This window comes from Danio rerio, chromosome 20 (assembly GCF_052040795.2).
Source record: "Danio rerio strain M-AB ecotype USA chromosome 20, GRCz13ab, whole genome shotgun sequence".
In the NCBI taxonomy this organism is placed as follows: Eukaryota; Metazoa; Chordata; class Actinopteri; order Cypriniformes; family Danionidae; genus Danio; species Danio rerio.
Window position 1 is genome coordinate 15,985,001 of NC_141040.1, and position 24,629 is coordinate 16,009,629.

The following is a 24,629-nucleotide window of genomic DNA, read 5'->3' on the forward strand; positions in this document are numbered from 1 at the left end:
CTAACAACATGCTAATTCATGCTAGAATTGTGCTAATTCATGCTAAAATCATGCTAGTAACATGCTAATTCATGTTAAAATCATGCTAGGTACATGCTAATTCATGCTAGAATCATGCTAGTAACATGCTAATTCATGCTAGAATCGTGCTAACAACATGCTAATTCATGTTAAAATCATGCTAACAACATGCTAATTCATGCTAAAATCATGCTAGTAACATGCTAATTCATGCTAAAATCATGCTAACAACATGCTAATTCATGCTAAAATCATGCTAGTAACATGCTAATTCATGCTAGAATCATGCTAACAACATGCTAATTCACGTTAAAATCATGGTAATAACATGCTAATCTATCTATCTATCTATCTATCTATCTATCTATCTATCTATCTATCTATCTATCTATCTATCTATCTATCTATCTTTTCTTACTTTTTAAAACTGTTTAAACTAAATAAACTATTACCGTCAGGCTTTCACAAGCCAGCCTCAAAGTTTGTTCTCAAACTTTAAGAATCTAGTTTTAACTGCGCTGCTGCTCATTTGCTTGGTCAGTGCAACAAACATTAAAAACAATGAGTTACATAGTACTTTACAAATATGCTGTAAAACCTGATTCATACCGTGAAACCACTCATATTTTAGGCTGTTTTTCTCTTTTTCAGCTGAAAAATAAAAATGCCACTTTCAGATAATTAAAAAAATTCTGTGTATCCCTTAAATTAAAGTCTGCATAAAACTGTCACTACTTTAGCAACCTTAAAAGAGACATCAATGTTCATTTACTTTCTGATATATTAAAATAATTGCAATTATGAGAAAGTTCCGTGAACTGAAAACTGACAAGAGTGGAGTGTTAACTGTTACAAAATGCAAGTGGTCTCTGTCTTCAGGGCACATAATAAGAACCGGTTAGATGAGGAAACAGGCCAGAGATATCTTACTTAACAAACCATATATACAATAAAACCCAAACATTACATAAGCAAGAATGGATCATTGACTTTAAATCCTACCTATAGTCTATGATGATGTCACTTTTAATGTATAGTGAAGCAACTACTTGATACAATATGAGACACAATAGCATAACAACCAAGCAAACAAAGCTTAGACCAGCTGCATTCTTAACTCAATCCTTCTTATCTAAAAGTCTATTATATAACATCAGTGCTTACTACTCAGGGGCCTGAAAGTATTATCCCTCTAAATCATTATCATCAGCCTCGTGCTGCTATACGTGCCATGCAGATCCAGCTGCAAGTCTGACTAAAGGCTGGCAGAAGCTTCAAAATGAGCATCATTGGGAATGACATGTGTTGCACTATGAGAGTGATGTCATCAAGCTATTTGAGAGGAAGATTAACTTCCATTGGTATTAGCTTGTGCACATGTTGGTAATACAGTTTTTCTCCATTGGTTTGGCTTATTTCTTGAAACAGAAATTACATTCTCAAAATTTTAAGATCATTTGCCAAAACAGTGTTACAGTTTAGCACAACACTATAGCTCACTTGCAAATGCTCATATCTCTCCAAAAACTGTTCACTCATGCATCAAAACTCAATTCCTTTCCCATATAAAAATCAGTGCCACAAAAAAGCCAAATATTCTTCTCAACTGCTTTGGCTCACTTCTTGAAACAGATCGGACATTCTCGACACTCTTGGTGCTTTTGCCAAAATAATGTGGATGGTTCGGCACAACACCATGGTTCACCTGCAACAGCTCATACCTTTCCCAAAACAATTCACTCATGTGTCAAAACTAAATTTCCTTCTCATTTATAGTCAGTGCCCTCAAAATGCTTCGTCCTTTTGGCATTGTGTAAGCACTGTAAGTCAAAATGTTTAGATGTTTGTCACTATCGCAGAGGACCACTAAAATATCCATCATGTCCACCCTACAGTCTTAGCCCAGTCCTTCAGTGACAATGGTTACTGTACTGTTTTTGTCTAGCAAACAGAATACAATTGTGTATAAAACTGAAAAAAAGAAATAGGATTTTAGGATACGAGTAGCCTCCAAGGTTTAACGTCACACATTGCACTCATACTGCCAAGAAAATGGTAACTTCTTTTTTTAATTTTAATAATTAACCATGCACAAAGTAACTTTCATAATTCAAAGCAAAAGAAACAGTTTACAGCATAATAAACTATAATATAAAAACACAAACAAAAAACTAGAGTGCTATAAATAAAGCTGGAGTTTCATGACAGTTCTTCACTGTCTGCCGTCCTCACCCTTCTGACCATCCGCCTGCTGTAGTCTGTGTGGCCACAGATTCTTGTCCATATCACAGCGTATTCTCCCTTGCAATGCAACGAGGGAAGAAACGCCATGAATGTCACAACCATCCCCCCTACAATGATCAAATGTTCCCAGGATTCACAGACTGTACAGTATTCATGGTATTATGGTCTTGACTAATTTTGACAATTAAACAGACTATTGTGCATGTAATGACTTATAAAATGAAATGACGCGGACACATTTTGGAGAGAACAACCATTAGACTGAGAAATAACAATCAGTTTAGATCAACAAGATCTATTCACTTGGAAATTGGGCTAAATCTGTACTTAATCGTTTGCAAAGATGTACGTAGACATTTGCAATTTGATGAAAAGAATGAGAAATTCAATTCTGTTGTGAACAATTGCCAAGTGGTTTGGAGGTTTGTCCATATTGTTTTGAGAATGTAATTTCTGTTTTAAGAAATAAGCCAAACCAATAAAAGAAAACTGTAATAACCACTCATAATTATTTAATCATAAAAATGTTAATAATTGCAATGATAATTTGCACAATAATATGACAAACTTCAGCCTCATACAAATTCAGTTTAATTCCTCTTTATTTCTATAAACTTATAGGTTATAAAGCAGGGTGTCACGACCAACATGACAAAGCATCTGCGGTTGGCTCATATACTTCGCAAACATTGGATTAAAAGAATGGCGTGTTAGGTTCATTGTGCATCTTGGGTGCAACCAACATGAGTCGTGCATTTTAGTTTAACCTTTTGAGCGTGCTGAGCAGTTTGAGGTGAAACTAAACAACTCATTCTTTTTGCCTCCTCATTCATAAACAGCAGGATGTTTTCTCATGGAGCAAGTCTTATTTTTCTTATTTCAGCTAGAATAAAAGCAGTTTTTTATTTTTTTAAAGACATTTAGAGGTCAAAATTACTAGCCCCTTCAAGCTATATATTTTCTGACTGTCTACAGAACAAACCATCACTATACAATAACTTGCCTAATTACCCTAACCTGCCTAGTTAACCTAATTAACCTAGTTAAGCCTTTAAATGTCACTTTTAGCTGGGGGGAGGGGCAGGGAGGCTAATAAGTCTGACTTCAACTTAATATATAAAGTAGAATGTTCTTTTAACAGTCCCGATATGTTCAATCTTTTCTTTTGCAAAATTCCTAACTTTTCTTCTATAACTTAGACATTTTTTAAATCTGTTTCATTCTTTTAAAACCAAAAACCATGCAGTGCCTGTAAATTGTCGTTTTTCCATAAGATACACCTTTGAGAATGTTATCTTTTAATGTGTATAGTCTTTCATTTGATTTTTATAATAATATTATAATAGTATTTCAAGACACATTCACAGATGCAAATCTATCCTCGAAAACATGGCATAAGAGTGATGCATGTGTTGGATTATGATTTTTTTTTTTTCGTGCGTCATCAATTCCTAATGCTTTGGATAAAGTTTTTAATAAAAAGGCATTCATTTATATAGTATTAATAAGTATTTGTTAAATGAATTTAGTTTTTAAAAAATTAAAAATAAAACATACATACATATTAAAAATGTAAAAAAAAAACTGGTCTAACTGATAATAGTTATCTATTTCATTATAGATAGGATAGATATTTCATAAAGTGAGTTTAATTGATCCAAAACTTTTAATTACATTTTTATATTGTAAATAATAAAAGTTGCATCAGATTGATGACAACTAATCAGAATACCTGTATGATCGAGGCCAAAATTACTTTTTTTTTTTTACATTGAAACAATTGTTTTAAAAGTTTTTTTTATTTTTTATTGAGATATTCATTGCATTGCACAGTATTACAGCAAGCATTGAAACAATTGAATAAGTTGGCATGTAGATGCAATGTAATTTAAGCTCAACAAATGGACCATCAAAATAAAATGTGACCAAAAACAAACATAGTCTGGTTTAGTAATGTTAGTTATGCATAAAAAATGCAAAGCAAAAAGACTGTTTTGAACTGTTTCTTTACAAAGTGACATTGCAAACTAGTACCTGCCTGCCATTTAAAGCTATTTTCTACTGTGCGGAATGGTAAGGTTTGACACCGGTTTGTCACAGGTTTGGCTTGGCTCACTATGCCTCGATTTGCATTTCAACTGCAGATTAGTAAAGTGTTTAGGATTATGATATATGTTGCCTCAACTGCTTACTGAAAAACGTTTTCTTTCTGGGTCATTCCATCCAGCTCTCACTGGATCTGTTCCTCTTCTATTGACCACTATGATGCCACGGGTGCCTTTTTCTTGTGGTGGTATAAAAACAGTTTGGCCGTGTGAACCGACAATACAGCCGTAAATAATGCTCGTAGTAATGATTCACTCGAAACAAACATCAGCAGTGTGTTTGTGTATGGTAGGGCTGTGCGATTTGGGAAAATATCTGATTGCAAATTTTTTTTGGCAGATGTTGCAATTTCAATTTGATTTGTGATTTAATTTTGTAGTCAAGCTTCAGCTCAATAATTTGTATGGTGCATTCTAACTGCTGAAATGCATGCAGTGTTAGTTAAAAAAATGAACTAAAAAGATATTAGGTTAAACATTTATTCAACTTGTTTTTAAATATTCAGAAATCAAACACTAATTTTTCTCTAGAACAAACAGTAAACACAAATAAAATGACCGTACCTTTCTTTAAACATGTTAACCTCAAATTAGGGAGATAGTGTAGCTTATTATAAAACCAAAAAAATAACAATTATAAAATACAGAACACTCAGCAAAATAACATGTCTGAAACAACTCTGAAATTGTAATTTGCTGTTGCTTGCAACTGGATAGAGTCACTGACAATACTTTCAATTGACTGGAGCAAGACACTCCTCATGCCTGTGGTGCTTTTTTAGGTGCAGGTTGTTAATTGTATTTCCTCGCGCATTGGCAACAATTCTTACAAATGACCAGTTTTTGTTCAGTGTCTGACTTCAACACCAAAATATTCCCATGTTACCGATGCCCTTTTTTCTTTGATAGCTATTAATTTATCTATTAATGCTTCTGAAGCTGCAAATGCCACCACGCCACTCCTAAGTTTTTTCTCACTTGTGTGTTTTTCATTGTGGGCGTTTTGAATAGTTTATATGCGCAATTCTGATTGTGTAGAACGAAAGTGTGCTCACTTAATTGGCTAGTAAGACGATCACACACAGACAGCAGTCACATTTTTGTTGCAAGCGGAGGAGATTAAATGATACATATATTTTTTATATCACATCCTCTTGCGATTAGCTTGTTGCAGCGTTTCAAACACACTTGTTCAGTCGTGACATATCGGTGACATATGCAATATTGTTTCCACTACTCATTTGAATTAAGAAAATATTTATGGCTACTTTAGTCATATCACACATTAAAGTGAATTTTATATAAAATCATGGTATACACAACAGTCTCTGGAGTTGCTGCATCACAAATACCATAATGTTAACAATTTCTAAAAAAAAAAAAACTGAAACCTTTTGCTTGAAGCCTGGTACTAAAAAAGTACCAGATATTAGGTATAGAATGCACTGAAAGTCCCCAAAGATGAGCCCAAACTGAACTGCACCACACCATGAGATAGAAAGGGTCACAAAAAGCAAAACAGCAAAACTGTGGTGTTGTCTTTGAAGTCATACAAACATGTTGCTCTTTAGGTTTAGCTTCAAGTTCTGATGATTGTATTGAGGCTTTAAAATTCACAAAGTTGTGTTATTTTGAAAAGATAAATACAATGGTATAGATCAAGAATCATATAGTTTTTGTAAAGAATATCTGCATTTTTCTCTTGCAGTAAAGTAAAAGCCACTGGAAAACATTACTGGGATTTTGTCGACTGAATCAGAATGTAGCAAAGCAACCTTCGCTGGCCTACAAAAACCCGGCAGCCCTGCAGCACTCAAAAACCAACACATAAGAGTTAAAATGTCAGCCTGCATTTACATGTAAGATGAGTGAACACAAAGGTTGTCTGCAGAAGAGAGGTTTGCCACATAACAGCATTCCCTCAAGTCTATTAATAACAGAAAATAAGCCAGCCTCAGAAAGCCAGAGTGTGGTTATTATGGAGGGGCTTTACTCAGTAATATTGGGAACTTGAACTTCCCCTGATTACCAAGCTCTGGTACCTACAAAAGGACCCATGAAGGGTTTGCTTGTATCCAGACATATTACATAAGATAATCAAAGTGCTCGCATTGATATAACAAACAAATATTAAAATGACTAGTATGTTGGCATCAAAGTTGTTAGAGTTAATGAAGTCAACATCTGAACATTATCAGATGATTTTCACAAGCAGCTACACTGGCACATCCCACCTAAAAACCAGGCTTGATTTGATGTCTTTGTTTTTGTGTTTTGCACCATGACAAACTGCCCTAAGCGGAATTATGTTTTTGTTCCATCTCAAAGCCAAGTGAGAAGTTGAACCCAATGACTGAAGGATGTTTCCATGGCAACCTATAGCCCAGCCACATGACAGAGAAAGGGTGATGGGCCATTCAGAGTATGAGATGCTTATCAGGTAAAATGTTAACAGTCTCTAGGAACTAGTTATGAACTAGCTAATTAGTGGAGCTTATCAGATTTCTCCCAAGACACGCCCCTTATCATACGTCATCACTTTATGTGGTCAAGAAGATGTTCAGATAAGCTTATGTCTGTCCTATCACAAGACCACTAATACTGGTGAATAAAGAGGTGGAGTAACTGCGTTTACACCAAAAGCAGCGAGAGTGTCACAGCCAAAAGTCATTCAGTTTCCATGTGAGACAGCGGTGATAACCAGCAAGAAGAGATGCAGCACGTCTTCACCGTTGTGGGCATCGATGAGAGCTGAAATCAAGTCAGCTTTATGGTAATGAGCTGTTGAGAAGAGTTCAGAGAACACAGTCCAGTGAACCAAGGGTTGGATTGTTGTGGCTGCCAGATTTCTAGTTATTTACAATGTTTTCTTGCAGGGACATACATTAATAAAAAGTTACTGGTGAGTTACTGATGTACATTATTGTTATATATATTTTGTTCTATAAAAAAGCTGGAGTAAGTGAGATAAGATAAGTGGAGCAAAGCCACACCCCACACAACTCGATCTATTATAATTAAATGAATTTGCTAAAAACATTTTCATGCTAGAAAGCATGTTTTATGCGGGAATGTAACTGATTTGCAGATGTGCTGCAACGGTCCCTTTAAAAACTAGATCAATGTAGCGAATTTTGACGCTCTCGTTCTTGGAGCTGTGATGGCAGACATCGTTGTCAACAGGGTGGCCAGAACAAACTTTGATGCTCTCGACGCCTTAAGTGTGAAAGCACAGTAAGACATCTATGTTTTCTGTGATTGTTAAAAATCCAATTGTATTTTCAAAAACTTTGCATAGCCTTTCTAAGATGTGTGTTACGCCAGTAGATCAAATTGTTTGTGTTTTTATGTCAGGAAACGCATATTGTTTCCTCCTATTCTTGGGAGATTCTCTACGCCTGTCATTTTCATTAGGTCCGCTTGGGTCCAGACAGCTGATTGGTCAGGAGAGGTGCGACAATATAAATAGGAGGTCAGGAAAAGCGGAGGGCAGCGAACATTTCTGTGATCTTGATTTTGTTTATTGTTGTTGACGCAATTTTTATTATTTTGCTTAACCTCCATTTGGGTAAAATTCATTTGCACCTTTTTGCCCATTTTTGAGCCTTTTGTGCTTTTTGTGCATTTTTATACAAAAAAAATTTTACCATTGCTTTTGTTGATCAATTTGGTGGCCCAGCATTCCAACATCAACATCAGTTATGGTGGATAAGGAAGATGTCATACGACTTCCATCTTGCAAACACGCAGGTAAATTTATGTATGTTAGAGACACCAGGGGTCCATTCTTCATACGTGGAGTACTCAATTAGCTGGAATTGGTTATTGACGATTTAAATAAACTCAGAATCGTTACATTCTTCAAAATGGGTCTTTTCAAGCAAACACTTAAGGTATGTATCGAATGCTGATATTTTCTTACAGTGGTAGATAAACTTGGGAAAATAGTAAGAGTTAAAAAAATACAAATAAAAAAAATATATAATATATATTTAAGTTTAAAAGTTTCAAATATATAAATAAAACTTAAGCAATTTTCACTCTGAAATGAAGTACAAAACTCCTCCAAAGGTTTTGGAGAGAACATTAATTTATATGTACTTTAGATACAAACGTGTAATATTTTAAGGTATCAGCTTTATTACAATCTGTGTATGATAATAGACATGCACAATTTTCGATTTATGCAGTCATGCACATGTTTTGACAGCTAATATAATGGCGTTTTGGGTGCAGTAGTGCTGTCGCCTCAGAGCAAGAAGGTCGCTGGTTTGAGCCTCGGCTGGGTCAGCTGGCGTTTCTGTGTGGAGTTTGCATGTTCTCCCCGTGTTTACGTGGGTTTCCTCCAAGTGTTCTGGTTTCCCCCACAAGTTCGAAGACATGCGCTATAGGTGAATTGGGCAAGCTAAAATGTCCATGGTGTATGTGTGTGAATGAGAGGGTATGAGTTGTAAGAATGTGCAAGAGATTTTGAAATAAAGATAAAAATTTTGCCTGTTCTTCACGGTTTTAAACAGATTGTTCTGTGCCTTATTGTCAACATGCTGCCGTTGTTAATATATAATTTTTATGGAAAGAAATGGTACCATTTGTCCACTTAAGCAGTCTAAGTGTGTCTTCAATATACATGAAATGTTTTTAAAAAGCATTTACTGCTGATAAGACACCAAATTTACCACAGTTTGAGTGTTGCTTATGAAATTGTTTTATATTTAAATGAGAAATATATTACAATCTGAACTTTTTAATGACAGAATTTTCAATTTTGGGTGACATTTTCCTTTACGCATAAAAATAACTTAACATGCGGTGAAAGAGCAAGCATAAGGTCAGGTGCAATAAAGGCAGCCAATCACAGCAACGAAAAACAGGTATGAAGCCCACTGACACTGTTCACAGAGAATGAAAATGAGGATTGATTTTCACTTATGCAGACAATTTACCACAACCTGTTCTCTGGAAATATGAGGATAGAATGACTGCTTAAATTCATCTATAATGCGCACCTTAAGTCTTTGCGATGCAACTTTTAAACAAAGCACTGCATTTTTAAAGTGTTGTGTTGTATAAAGTTATTCTCGCTTTTAAAAAGAATTTGTGATTTTTCAGAGAAAGCTGCAGGAGGCGTGGAGGAAGACAATCACAACAGCAAGGAAGGAAATAGACAGGAGATGGAAAAACAAGAATAGAGAAGAGAGAAAAAAGGCCAGCAGGGAGAGAGGAGAAGAACCTCAGGCTGTGGGTCTGAAAGTATGCCAAAGCAGCGCCATGTCCTGCCCATAACTGCAGGCTGTGTGTTTCTCACACTGTTTTAACTTTATTCACTCTAAACAGAGCCATTTTAAATTGCCTGTCTTCTGTAAAAACACATTCTATGGAAAAAAAAATAAGTCATTGTATTACAAACAACTAGATTTTACGAGAAGTTATAGTTTTGGATTATTAGCTTTTCCAGCACTCCAAAAAGTTAAAGAACCACCCTGCTCTGGGGTGTAAATAGATCAATTTACAATCGAATGAGATTGCATTTACTAGTCAAAACGTAAAATGTACATTACACCAAAATGTAAAACAGTTAGTTAACACAAAATTGTCTTAGTTAGTTACCAATATATTTGGGCTGCACAATATATCGTGTCAGCATCAACATGACAATAGATCACAATAGTCACACCGCAATGTTAACTCTATTATTATGTCAATGTTGAACATTATAATCTTTCATTTGCATGTGATTAGAAGCCCATGACTATGAGGATTTAAAAAGCAGTCAGGCATAAGAAATTGTAACATTAGTAACGCTAATAAAGAAATACTGTTGGACTTTAAAAAAATAAAACACTGTTTGTTTTAACTAACTTTTTCTTTGTTGTATTTATCTATGCTTTTACTTTGATTATTAGATTCTATGCACACACACACACACACACACACACACACCAATTATACATTCTTTCCAAATGGATATACAAGTCATCTAGTGAAATTGTATTTGAATTGCAATATACATTAGTGACTAACAAATATCGTAATGTTAGATTTTCCCAAAATCATGCAACCCTATTACTGCTGACTTGCATTAAAGAAAAATTTAACCTTTTAATATTTAGCTTACAACAACACAGGTATAGATTTCAAAATCTTCCTTTTTTACGAATCAAAAACACTAAAAAGCTGAAAACCACCAGTCACTGAGAGGCCTCCGTGGTCAGACAACCTAGCAGAAAAATAAACCCACTTTGCTCATCTTCCTACAACGGCATATCTGATCATTCAAATACAAAAACACATGACATGCTGTTCAAATACAGCAAATCTGATTGGGAAATTCATTGGAAATTTAACCTATCTGTCTTGTATGAGCAAGTGATGCGAGTTTTCCATGTAAACATTATCAGTAAAATGTCATTAAACACAGGAACTGTTTTTAAGTTAAGCTATTTGCTTTCCAAAGGGCAATAAAAAGTAACTGAATATTCAAACTATTTTTGTAATTATGCATCCAAACAAGAGCTCCATTCTGGTTCCCAGAACCTGAAACCCTAAATGCGGAAAGATGACAGCCGAAGTGCAACATTAGGCATGGGTTCTCTATTATTTGGCCTCTTCTACTGTGTCACAGTGCATGGATAATATTTATCTCAAGGTACATTTATGCAACAACAACACTGTCTAAGTATAACAGCATTTTTTAAAACGATCCCCATTCCCATGGATTCACCAATGAAGACCACTAATAATGCGGCATTGTTTGCTGTTTGTAGTGTACACTGAGACAACAACGTGTTCATTTTCAAAACCTGTTTCCAGAAGCTTTGCATTCTCAGGGTCCTAAAACACATTTACGGTGTAAATTAACAAATAAAACTCCCCACGATTATCTACATTAAAGGCTGTCCTTACTTCTTAATGCACGGTAATGTTTTAATTCCATTAATAGTACTGCATTTGTAAACTTTAAATGTATTTTGAGCAGATTTTCTTTTGACATTGTCAATACCTTTTTCACACTGCAATTCCACTTTTTGCAATTCCTGTTTCTTGCTGAATATGTTGTGCATAAAAACAGAAAATGAACCATGTTTACATGTGGCTTTACATTACTTATATGAACTAACGGCTTACTCTTCTTTGAAAATTGTGCGAACGTAAAGGCCATCAGCAAAATTGTGAAAGTAGCCGGAAATCATGAGCTGCGTTTCCACTATCCCGCCTAAAGCGAGTGAGCCAGGGCAAGCCAAGGCCAGTTGCGTTTCCTCTGTCACTTTCAGGGCCTAATCGGGCCAAATCGGGGCTTTCTTGGGGCCAGCGGCCAGCCTTTTTCAGCCGGCCGAATACCTTGGGCCAAAGAAGGCCAGCTGGGGCTTCGGGGCAGAGTGAAAGGAAAGGCGTAGTGCGGACACAGTTTTCCGATCGCACACGAGTACATGCGCCAAACAAATCAATAAATAAGGGAAAAAAAACAACATCTAGCCTTATAGGCTGTGGTCTTTTTGCCTATAATTGCCCTTATGTTTCCCTTTTGAATCTAAGGCTGTTGCATAAAATAATAAAGTTTTAATTTATAAGTGATTTTTCTTTGCTGCGTCCTCCTTGATGTTTCAATAACGCATAATAATCTTTAAACCATATTGAAGACACAGCCGGCAGTAAAAGTTGTCGAGAGTTTTTGTCAAGTTTAAAAGGTGTGTTTGTGCGCGTTTAGATGCCTGTATGTGTGTGTGACACAGAGCAAAAGTGCGCTCCCTTCACAGCTCTGTTTATGCCGCGAGCGGCTTTTTTTCTTTTCTTTATTTATTTTGGAGATAATACACAAATACAACAGAAAGACAGAAAACTTAACAAATGACGTGTCCACTTTTGTAGACTCAACACAATAGTGTCATATCTTAGTAAAATAGCCTAAGATATTGCAATAATTTAAAGAATTACAAATAGGCATATCGGATAATAAAAACAGAGTTAAATAAATAAACGAATATAAAACTAACAAAAGCTAGCTACAACAATTTAGGTATGTACAATACATAAATCAAACCGTTTTAAAGCCATAATAAACTAATTTTACAAAGGCCTATCTAAAAAAAAAATTTAAGATATTTTCTAAAAACAATAAACACCGGAGAAAGTGTGAAATATTATTTATAAAGTATTTTTATAGGATTTTATTAATTAAATCAAGCAAACAGCATTTTTTGGTTGAGTGAAAGCAGAAACTAGGTGACCTTTTTTTCTGTAGGCTAGGCTTTTTTCTTAAATACATAAAGAGCTTTATTAGTGGATAGGTGCTGAGCGCAACAAAATATAGGCTATATTTTATTACTTGCTCTTATGTGCTGAAATACTTAACACTTTACTATACTTAAGATTTAATATGCAACATTCTTAAATAAAGAAGAATCACCTATCAAGTGTCATATAGCCTAGGGAAAAAATTATTTTAGGTCTCTCCATTTGGGCTGAATGTTTGACAGTGTCTATCTAAATGAGGATGTTATAAAATACATTTTCTACCGAGGTTTTAACAGAGAATTTCTGTGGTGTTATATTATGGATGGTGCGCTCCCTGTGCTTAAATGCGGCTATTCATTTTCAATAGGAGCCAGGGGCGAAATCCAACGCAGTGCATTTTAGAAGGTGTGAGCGTCAAGGACAGTTGAAATCACGTCCATTTTATGGTAACGATCTATGACGGGGTTTGGCAGAAACCTATCAAAATGTACCCGTCCACCACTTGAGTGGATTCAAGAGAATACAGTCCAATAAACTTTGGTTCCGAACACGAGTTCAAAAGCAAATCCAAGCACAGAAGTTGATAATTGCTATGCTTTGTTATGTAGGATGTGCACAAATTAATGTTAACGTGAAGACCAAGGCTATTAAACGTCTTCTGTAAACAGCATGATCAAATTAGACTAGAACTTAAACATTACCACAAATCCGCACTCCACAAATGGCTTTTAATTGATTCATTTCTTTATACAATATATCAACGTATTAGATCATCAGAATGGGAATGGCAGAGTGGTGACGTGAAAACACAGCATTATTTGGCGGATATGTGAACATACAGTGTGTCTGAAAGCTGCTTAATTGTCATCAAAACAAAAAGAGTTTTCCTGGTAATTAAAGGAATATTTGCTCAATAATACTACTTTGCCATCAATTAATGCCATCAAAACTGAGAAATGTTGGTCAGAAACATACATTTACCCACAGATTGGCATGCAAGCAGCAGTACTCTAAGACACCATGCTAGTTTTTTAGCTCAACTGTCAGAAATGCAAAGCAGAGGATTGTGAGATACCAAAGGCAGTAAAGGACACACACTGTAAAAGAAATGCTTGTTTCCACACACTCTCAGAAATAAAGGTAAAAGAGCTGTCACTGGGGTAGTACCTTTTCAAAAGGTACATATTGGTACCTCAAAGCTACATTTTAAGTGCATTTGGGTACTGTTATGTACCTTTGAGGTACCACTAAAGACTCTTTAGGTACAAATATGTACCTTTTGAAAAGGTACTGCCCTAGTGACAGCTCTTGTACCTTTATTTTTGAGACTGCACAATATACATGTTGGGACAACATGAAGGAATCAGGTTAAACCATTAGTTTTTACAAATTTAAGTTGACTGAACATAAAACATTTAAGTTGTGCCCCAAAATACTCAAGAATTATGTTGTTTTTGCTTATTGTAAATAAGTAGTTTAAACAAGCAGCAAACATAAGTTGTCTGAGAGTATGCTGCCTTCAAAACTAAATCAAAGAGGTAACACTAACTTGTATTTGGAAATGTCTTTATGCTAGAGCTGCACAATATATTGTTTCGGCATTGATATCACAAATGTGCACATACACAGTCACATTGCAAAGATATGCAATGTCCAGTCTTGAATTATAGTTGACAAGAATCAGAGTTTTTTTATATGAAATTTATATGATTTATGCAAAAAAAATTTTTTTGAATTTGTCTTGTTTCCAGTTCAAATATCTACACTTCAAAGCGAAAATAAGATTATTTCCCTTACCCTATAGGCAGATAATTACACATGCATTTACACTTATTTCTTTTAACGGTGAAAACTAAACAATATTTTTACTTGGTCTAAGAATTGTTTTGATATGTGATATATTCAAAATGCTTTTCTTAATTTGTTTCATCTCATTTCTACTCCAAATATCAAAACAAAACAATTCAAAACAATTTCTTATGATTAATCAATTTCTGTAGCCAAGTACAGTTCGACTCAACAGAAAAACGTCAAATAGCGCTATCCAAACCTTCTGAAACTGTATTGATTTCACAATATTTAATCGCAGAAAAATAAAATATCGCAATATCAGATGTTTCCAATATCGTGCAGCACTACTTGATGCCTTCTTACCACTCAATGAAAAGCTTTTGAATGCAGCCAAGCTAATAGTAGGCTGAAGTTTGAAAAGAAAGTAATGCATGCCAAATAAAAAAAAAAAAAAAAAAAACACACACAAGGTATTTATGAGCTGTGAGTTTTTGCACCCCTGGCGCAATTCTTATGCAACTCACTGGTTTCCTTTTTTTATTATTATTTCATACTTGCTTTATTTAAACTGGGAAACGTCCCATCAATATCTTAATGTTACTGTTGCTGTAATCATAAGCGATGAGCTCAAATTTCTAGGACATCAGTTGCTGTGATAATAAAACTAGCTTTCTAATCAGCTGTTATGAAAATTGCAGTCCGATGGCACATCAGGCCGTTATTAAAATCATCAATCTGACAGGGCGGCCGACAGGCACAGGGTGTAATTGTGTTCTTGTGTCTCACTCCAGGTACTGAGACCTGCGTCAGCACCCCTGTGTGCTTAGTCAACACATGACCAACCCTAATCCACCACCTGTCTACGGTGCATGCCACATCAGCCTGGCAAGGATAGCAAGTGCAGAAAAGCTAAGTTTATCAAAGATACACACAAACTCGAATATTCTCAAAATATCACACACTGAAGTAAGAGTTAGGTTCTGCGGTCTGGGCAAATTTAGGCCTTAGCAGTCTAGCTAACTAAACAGTAGCCTATTACTTTTAACCCTTGTGCAAGACTGTAAAAAAGTAAAAAAAAATAGTTGGACAGACAAAAAAAATGTCAGAGAAGGTATCATATTTTAAGAATTCTTTAACAATTTTACTGACTTATATTTTAATACCTGCATCAGTCCTGATAATAGCTACAACAACAACAACAACAAATTCACGTACAGTTGAAGTCAGAATTATTAGCCCCCTTTTAATTTTTTTTTTAAAATATTTCGCAAATTATGTTTAACAGAGCAAGGAAATTTTCACAGTATGTCTGATAATATTTTTTTCTACTGGGGAAATTCTTTTTTGTTTTTCTTCGGTTAGAATAAAAGCAGTTTTTAATATTTTAAAAACCATTGTGAGGTTAAAATTATTAGCCCCTTTAAAGCTTTTTTTTCTGATAGTCTACAGAACATACCAACGTTATACAATAACTTGCCTAATTACCCTAACCTGCCTAGGAAACCTAATTAATCTAGTCAAGTCTTTAAATGTCACTTTAAGCTGTATAGAAGTGTCTTGAAAAATATCTAGTCAATTATTATTTACTGTTATCATGGCAAAGATAAAATAAATCAGTTTTAGAAATGAGTTATTAAAACTATAAATCTTAAAAAATAAAATCTCTCAGTTAAACAGAAATTGGGGACAAAAATAAACATTACATACATACATTACATTACATTACAAAAAGAAAATGCCTCATTATATTATATACAGATTAATAAACCTGCATCAGTCCCAAAATAAAACAAATATTCACATAATTACATAATTTAAATATTTTCTGCCTGCTCAAAAGTTCAAAGGCAGAAAAGGGGAAAAAATATATACCATATTTGTTCCAAGAACAAACATAAAAAAACATGTCTTTATGAAAACATGAAAAAATGTGGCAAAACATCACAACTGATGTATAATAATATATATTACATAATAATTAAGTATATAATATACAAATTTAAGCTTTGCCAAAAAATAACAAAGCATTAAAAAGGCACTGGGAATAAATATTGCCATTTTAAAGGTTTTTTTGGGGACATATTTGTCCTGAAGTTCCTGAAGACTGTAAACATATAACACAGTGTGTGTGTGTGTGTGTGTGTGTGTGTGTGTGTGTGTGTGTGTGTGTGCGTGTTGTTTTGTTTTTTGTAACTAGTGTAAAATAAATTAACTCATGGTAACATACAACAATGTTGACAAAAATACACTTCTCAACCACAGATAATTCTGATGTAATAAAAGAGCGATAATGTTGCATATTGTTTAGTTAAAAGTAATCCAACGTTATGAAATAGTTACTGTTAATATTTCCCTACATGCTGAGCTTGACAGACAATAATTGTCCATAATTCATGACCATTATTTATGCATAGAATACATGCTGGCCACAAAATGAATCCATATCAGCTCATTACCATTATGGTCAGATTTAATCTTCAAAAAAATATAATAAATGCATACATCAATCACGGAATAATGTTAAATTATTGATTACAGCTTAACAATGCATGGTGGGCTTTCTGTTTTCTGAACATTGCGTTCCCTACATCCACACATATAGTGGACAGCTGGTGGTCCAGTACTGTTTCAACAGGCTGACAGCAAATTTCAAAAGGCGTAAGCATCAACCCCACAACAATAAATGAATAAAAACAGCACTAGGCTTATTTAATTTGATGTCTTCAGCCATAAAGCTTATAAACACACATCCCACCTCTAAAGCGATTGAACTAACGTTAGCATCTAGCATCGATGCTATCAAGAAAAAATATAGAGTTTTGAATGACGTCGTTGTCAAAGTATTAATGTTTTACAGCTTAGATACATTGTAACTGTGTTGTATTAAAATAATGATTTGACTTACCAGCACAGGAGAGCTAAAACGGAGCACAGGAACAACACGCGCAGCTTCTTCATTATCTTCCCGCGGGGACCAACATCCTCGCTTTTTTATCTATTCTCACCCTATACTGACGACAGAGACAAAGACTAGCTAATAATGCTAATTGTTCGCAACTGTATCAAGGTAAAGGGGGTGTGTTTCACGGTACAGAGCAGACACTTGGGTCAGTTTTCTACGTTTAAACCCCCCGTTGAGAAGCGCTGCCCGCCTGACTGCTTCCCGTCTGCGTTTGCTCCGTGCTGCTGTTGATCCAGCGCTCACAGCTCCTGCTGCCTCGCCCTCGACCAATAGAAATCGAGTTTTACGTTGACCCCGCCTACTCTTTGGGGTCTAGATGAGTTGGAAGTTTTGTCATCAGACGCGTCAGCTCGAATGATAAGAGGTTTGAAAGACTTCCAGATCATTCGCTTGGGGAAATAACTTAGCAACTTTGCTATATTTTAGCGTTAAAATGTTTAATGACTTTGGGGTTTAAAAATGTGACTGATATCTGAAAAAACCCTCAAAATGATAAGAGCAGTTTAATGTATTTTTAAGCATTTTAATTAGCAATAACTGCCTAGGCTAACTTCTTGTGAATCGTTATTAGCTTAGTTTGTAATAACTTTCATTTAAAATGAACTCAAAATGTTTAGTTAGTGGTTTGTGCGCCACCTATAGAAATTTCCGAAGCAACACTTTTGGCCATTAACCAGTGTTTTAAAGAAATAGTTCATCCCCAAAATTTAAACATTTGTCATCATGTATTCATTCATACGTTTTCTTTTCGGCTTAGTCTCTTTAATAACCAGGAGTCACCACAACGGAATGCACCACAAACTAATCCAGCATATGTTTTACACAGTGGATGCCCTCCCAACAAACACATATACGTTGTAGCGATGTCTGCACAACGTTGTATTTTTTTAAAGGCAACGTTGTCTCTTACGTGCTCGCTACATTGTCACAACGTAGAAATGTAAGACGTGAGAAGGCTGTAGCAACGTTGTCGTGCGACATTCAGCAACCGCGAGGCGGCGTTCTTACTACTTGTATTATTTTTTTTTTGTGGCAGTTTATCAATACTGCCTAGAATACAGGATAAGCAGCAATTCTTTTCCAGTATTGCTAAATATGAAATATTATTCATTTATTTTTCCTATTTAATTTAACAATTGCATGTGTAAACTTTAAAGTGTAAAAATGCCACACAAATGAATATAATCAAACTTTTTATTATATATTTCACAACATTTAATACATACAGTACACATACAGTATCTAATTATAAGCAAACAGTATAAAATAAAGTTTAGATTATATATATATATATATATATATATATATATATATATATATATATATATATATATATATATATATATAATTAAACTAAAGGGTAAACAAACAAGAAAAGTAAACAAGAAATCATTAAAATGTAAATAAATATATAAATAAATATATAAATTAAAATTCAAACACTGGGCAGTGAAGCTCTGGACTGGAGAATACAGCAGACCGGGGAGCGCAGCTGAAGACAGTTGTAGTTGTTGGTATGGAGAAAGCAGTCAGAGGAAGAAACAAATTCAACGGATAATCCAGCTTCAGAGATCCACAGCAGACACAAGTCAAAATAGGCAGTGAACAAGAGAGAACAGATCAGAGCTTGACACAACAGCACTACACAGGAAATGACTATGACTAGCAAGTTATTGAAGTTTCAGACATTTATTGTAATTTCATTAAATATAAAATCTCCAGAGTAATTATGTAGCCTATACTTTATTTTATTGTTTTCATAATATATCATATACCAAAATTACATACAATTAAATAAATTTAGAGTTACAGGGAAAACAGGTTTAAGTTAACAGAAGTCAGAGTTAGTCTCCGAATACTTACTTAAATTATGAGAAGAGAAAGAACAGGCCCTGTAGTTATGGCGTTGCTCGCTGTAAATGGAATGTTAAACTTAGTGTCATTTTAATAACAGCTGTACAAAATTATAAAGTAATTTTTCATAAGCATGATCTATTTTCCACATTATGGACATGCTGTTTTAGGTAACATAACTACATTTAATAGTAAATAGAGTAGTATACTTCTTACCTCATCCAATTCTTCTTTCCATAGATCAGGAATTACAGCAACACTGATCTGAGGTGAATTCAACAGCTGAAAACATTCTGAAAGACAAGTTACATGAGTAATTTGAAAACAACAGTGAGTGGTTAAACAATAGAGTTTTATGCAACTTACGCATAATTAAAATCCAGAAATTATCAATAGAAGAGTACCTCCATGTAAAAATAGCCTGTTGAGTAAAGAAAAGAGTGGGTTTTAAATAAAACATCAAAAGACCAATCAAAATAGAAATTTAGACTAGCTTACCTTTTAATTACTATCTATATTAATTAGGCATATGAACATTAATTTATATACTTTAACTTATAGGGATAGCTCACCCAAAACTGACAATTCTGCCATTTTAGCCTCATCCTTTATTTGTTGCAAACTTATTTAGCTTTTTTTCTGCTAAACAATAAAGAAGATATGTTAAATAAAGCTGGAAAACTGTAACTATTTAATTCCATAGTGTTTTCCTACTATGAAAGTAAATGCTTACAGTCTTTAGTGTTCAACAGAATAAAGAAACTTAAAGGTTTGGAATCACTTATTATTTACAGGGCAAATAATTCGTGAGTACATATCATTTTTGAGTGAACTGTCCCTTTAACGGGACGCAATCTACACAGAGATGCTTTGTTTTTAAAAGTTATTTTGTGTGTTTTGTAAAAAGTGGGTCGGCTTGTGTGATGAAGTATCATACTAACTGATCACGACGGATATGGAAAAAACTGAACTTCAAAAACATTATTGTCCATTTGACTAAAGACAAGGCGTAGGTAAATAATCAGGAAATGTTTTATCGAGAGATTTAACATGTGATGTTGGAAAAGATTGTTGTCGAAATCGTAGGTTTGTTTGAATATTTACGATTTACGTATCTTATTTAGCAAGAAGAAATAAAGCAATACTCACGTCTCCTCGGTCGTTGATGAATGAGACGACGGCTTGTTGAAATTTAAACTGATTCAGCTGTGACCAGTAAATGTTGTACAGTAGTTGTCCACGCCACCTAAGCACAACCTAAAGTATGCGGCCCTCGTGATGTTTAAATGGCAACCTTATGACATCGTTGTGACAACGTTTAGCAACAACGTAGAATCCTCAACCTTTTTGCAAGGTTGGTACAACGTTGTAGGAAGGTCGCTACGTTGAGGCAACGTTGTGTGTTTGTTGGGCTTCAGCTGCAACCCAGTACTAGGAAACATCTATACACATTCATTCACACACATACATCACAGACAATTAAAATTAAGTTTATTCAATATACCTATACCATATGCCTTTGGACTGTGGGGGGAACCAGAGCACCAGGAGCAAACCTGCACAAACATGGGGAGAACATTCAAACTCCACACAAAAACGGCAACTGGCCCAGCCAAGACTCGAACCAGTGATCTTCTTACTGTGAGGCGACAGTGCTAGCCACTAAGCCATCATGTTGCCCTTGTCATCATTTACTCAACCTTTATCATTTGTTTCTTTCGTTTGTTATAAACAAAAGAAGGCGTTATGAACAAACCGTTGGCTTCCATATTTGTTTTTCCTACTATGGTTACCCTTTTCAAACATTCTTCAAAATAGTTTCTTTTGCATTTGACAGTAGAAAGAAACTTATAAAGATTTGGAGCCTCTTGATCGTGAGCAAATAGTGAGCAAACCATTATTATACAATAACTTGCCTAATTACCCTAACCTGCCTAGTTAACCTAATTAACCTAGTCACTTCCCAACAAACACACAACGTTGCCTCAACGTAGCGACCTTCCTACAACGTTGTACCAACATTGTAAAAAGGTTGAGGATTCTACGTTGTTGCTAAAGGTTGTCACAACGATGTCATAAGGTTGCCATTTAAATATCATGAGGGTCGCATGCTTTAGGTTGTGCTTAGGTGGCGTGGACGACCACTGTACAACATTTACTGGTCACAGCTGAATCAGTTTAAATTTCAACAAGCCGTCGTCTCATTCATCAACGACCGAGGAGACGTGAGTATTGCTTTATTTCTTCTTGCTAAATAAGATACGTAAATCGTGACTATTTAAACAAACCTACGATTTCGACAACAATCTGTTCCAACATTACACACACACACACACACAAAAGCCGTAATTATTACGAGCGAGTAACATTTCGGCAATCCGTTAACGGACGGCAACAACATTAAAATCATTATGTTAAACCTCTCGATAAAACATTTCCTGATTATTTACCTACGCCTTGTCTTTAATCAAATGGACAATAATGTTTTTGAAGTTCAGTTTTCTCCTTATCCATCGTGATCAGTTAGTATGATACTTCATCACACGAGCCGACCCACTTTTTACAAAACACACAAAATAACTTTTGAAAACAAAACATCTCTGTGTAGATTGCGTCCCGTTAAAGGAACAGTTCACTCAAAAATGATATGTACTCACGAATTATTTGCCCTGTAAATAATAAGTGATTCCAAACCTTTAAGTTTCTTTATTCTGTTGAACACTAAAGACTGTAAGCATTTGCTTTCATAGTAGGAAAACACTATGGAATTAAATAGTTACAGATTTCCAGCTTTATTTAATATATCTTCTTTATTGTTTAGCAGAAAAAAAGCTAAATAAGTTTGCAACAAATAAAGGATGAGGCTAAAATGGCAGAATTGTCAGTTTTGGGTGAGCTATCCCTATAAGTTAAAGTATATAAATTAATGTTCATATGCCTAATTAATATAGATAGTAATTAATAGGTCTGCTAGTCTAAATTTCTATTTTGATTGGTCTTTTGATGTTTTATTTAAAACCCACTCTTTTCTTTGCTCAACAGGCTATTTTTACATGGAGGTAATCTTCTATTGATAATATCTGGATTTTGATTATGCGTAAGTTGCATAAAACTCTATTGTTTAACCACTCACTGTTGTTTTCAAATTACTCATGTAACTTGTCTTTCAAAATGTTTTCAGCTGTTGAATTCACCTCAGATCAGTGTTGCTGTAATTTCTGATCTATGGAAAGAAGAATTGGATGAGGTAAGAAGTATACTACTCTATTTACTATTAAAAGTAGTTATGTTACCTAAAACGGCATGTCCATAATGTGGAAAATAGATCATGCTTATGAAAAATTACTTCATTATTTTGTACTGTTATTGAAATGACACTAAGTTTAACATTCCATTTACAGCGAGCAACGCCACAACTACAGGGCCTGTTCTTTCTCTTCTCATAATTTAAGTGAGAATTCAGAGACTAACTCTGACTTCTGTTAACTCAAAACTGTTTTCACTGTATCTCTAAATTTATTTAATTGTATGTAATTTTGGTATATGATATATTATTAAAACATTAAAATAAAGTATAGGCTACATAATTACTCTGGAGATTTTATATGTAATGAAATTACAATAAATGTCTGAAACTTCAATAACTTGCTAGTCATAGTCATTTCCTGTGTAGTGCTGTTGTGTCAAGCTCTGATCTGTCCTCTCTTGTTCACTGCCTATTTTGACTTGTGTCTGCTGTGGATCTCTGAAGCTGGATTATCCGTTGAATTTGTTTCTTCCTCTGACTGCTTTCTCCATACCAACAACTACGACTGGTCTTCAGCTGCGCTCCCCGGTCTGCTGTATTCTCCAGTCCAGAGTTTCACTGCCCAGTGTTTGAATTTTAATTTATATATTTATTTATATATTTATTTACATTTTAATGATTTCTTGTTTACTTTTCTTGTTTGTGTTTGTTTACCCTTTAGTTTAATATATATATATATATATATATATATATATATATATATATATATATATATATATATATATATATATATATATATATATAATAATCTAAACTTTATTTTATACTGTTTGCTTATAATTAGATACTGTATGTGTACTGTATGTATTAAATGTTGTGAAATATATAATAAAAAGTTTGATTATTAATTTGTGTGGCATTTTTACACTTTAAAGTTTACACATGCAGTTGTTAAATTAAATAGGAAAAATAAATGAACAATATTTCATATTAAGCAATACTAGAAAAGAATTGCTGCTTATTCTGTATTCTAGGCAGTATTGATAAACTGCCACAAAAAATATTAATACAAGTAGTAAGAACGCCGCCTCGCGGTTGCTGAATGTCGCACGACAACGTTGCTACAGCCTTCTCACGTCTTACATTTCTACGTTGTGACAATGTAGCGAGCACGTAAGCGGCAACGTTGTCTTTGAAAAAATACAACGTTGTGCAGACATTGCTACAACGTAAATGTGTTTGTTGGGTTTAAGCTTTATAGAAAAGTCTTGAAAAATATCTAGTCAAATATTATTTACTGTCATCATGGCAAAGATAATATAAATGAGTTATTAGAAATGAATTGTTACAACTATTATGTTTAGAAATGTGTTAAAAATCTTTTTTCCGTTTAACAGAACAAAAAAACAGGGGGGTCAATAATACAGGGTGGCTAATAATTCGGACTTCAACTGTATAAATATATTTATAAATAAATATATAATTATTTTATATTATAATTAATAATTATCATTATAATTATAATTATAATTATAATTATAATTATATTTATCTATTTATTTATTTATTTATTCATTTATTCATTTATTTGTTTATTTTTTCTTTACATTTTGTTTATAATGTTCTGTTGTTGTATATTTTCGCTTAAAAAAAAAAAAAAACATCAGTTATGGTCGTCTTCATCTTTTGAATGATGATGCCATTTATTACATATTTTGGAACCCCAGCCAGTGAAGACAAACGGTATTTAGGTGCTCTATAAAAAAAGGTCATGACAACACATGTTTTAAGTAACTTAATTTTAATGAGTTATTCAGGTTTCAACTAAATTCTTTAAGGTAATATGTTTAGTCAGTTTGATCGATGTACGTTGAGATGACCAGAAAAGTTTATTTGATTTAACTAAAAAATAAGGGCAGAAAGACGTTTCTTTTTTGCAATGTTTAGTTTAAAAATCAGTATTACATTGATTCATTCAATCTTATTTTCTACTCCTTCGGATATGTCCCTTTATTCATCGGGGATCACCACAGCAGAATGAACCACCACCTTATCCAGCTAATGTTTTACACAGCGGATGCCCTTTCAGCTACACCACTGCCAAGTTAGTTAATTAAATTCACCTATAGTGCATGTCTCTGGACTGTGTGGGAAATCAGAGCACAAGCATCCA

General features: G+C 34.2%; 1 protein-coding gene and 4 long non-coding RNA genes across 31 annotated transcripts in view; 1 reads left to right on the forward strand and 4 right to left on the reverse strand.

Annotated features, from left to right (window-relative positions):
• Positions 1–11,153, reverse strand: part of LOC141379268 (uncharacterized) — a 19,941-nt gene extending 8,788 nt beyond the window's left edge. The window contains exon 1 of the long non-coding RNA XR_015518252.1: positions 8,751–11,153. This is a non-coding gene — a long non-coding RNA (uncharacterized LOC141379268). The remainder of the gene's footprint in view (positions 1–8,750) is intronic.
• The window catches only part of suco (SUN domain containing ossification factor), a 97,686-nt gene extending 80,116 nt beyond the window's left edge, over positions 1–17,570 (reverse strand). For all 22 annotated transcript variants that reach the window (XR_015518238.1, XR_015518237.1, XM_087298087.1 and 19 more), the window contains exon 1: positions 17,299–17,570. Coding sequence is in view for 20 of the 22 variants with exons in the window: in XM_087298087.1 (XP_087154213.1) it covers positions 17,299–17,351 (53 nt within the window). In the remaining 2 variants the exon portion in view is untranslated. The remainder of the gene's footprint in view (positions 1–17,298) is intronic.
• Positions 4,837–8,150, reverse strand: LOC147832167 (uncharacterized). Its single transcript, XR_015518251.1, has 2 exons — positions 7,956–8,150; positions 4,837–7,658 (listed from the first exon to the last, which is right to left on the reverse strand). It is a non-coding gene; the product is annotated as an uncharacterized LOC147832167 (long non-coding RNA).
• Positions 17,571–18,793: 1,223 nt separating the features above from the next.
• Positions 18,794–20,440, reverse strand: LOC101887022 (uncharacterized). Of its 4 annotated transcripts, none has more exons than XR_015518245.1 (5): positions 20,359–20,440; positions 19,614–19,630; positions 19,426–19,502; positions 19,219–19,268; positions 18,794–18,918 (listed from the first exon to the last, which is right to left on the reverse strand). It is a non-coding gene; the product is annotated as an uncharacterized LOC101887022 (long non-coding RNA). The 4 variants fall into 4 exon arrangements; XR_015518243.1 differs by having other exon boundaries at positions 19,576–19,630; XR_015518246.1 differs by lacking the exon at positions 20,359–20,440 and adding an exon at positions 19,782–19,870.
• Positions 20,441–21,352: 912 nt separating this feature from the next.
• LOC147832168 (uncharacterized) lies at positions 21,353–23,364 on the forward strand. Of its 3 annotated transcripts, none has more exons than XR_015518240.1 (5): positions 21,353–21,434; positions 22,252–22,306; positions 22,391–22,456; positions 22,611–22,660; positions 22,961–23,092. It is a non-coding gene; the product is annotated as an uncharacterized LOC147832168 (long non-coding RNA). The 3 variants fall into 3 exon arrangements; XR_015518242.1 differs by having other exon boundaries at positions 22,252–22,268; XR_015518241.1 differs by lacking the exon at positions 22,611–22,660 and having other exon boundaries at positions 22,961–23,364.
• The last annotated feature ends 1,265 nt before the right edge of the window (positions 23,365–24,629 follow it).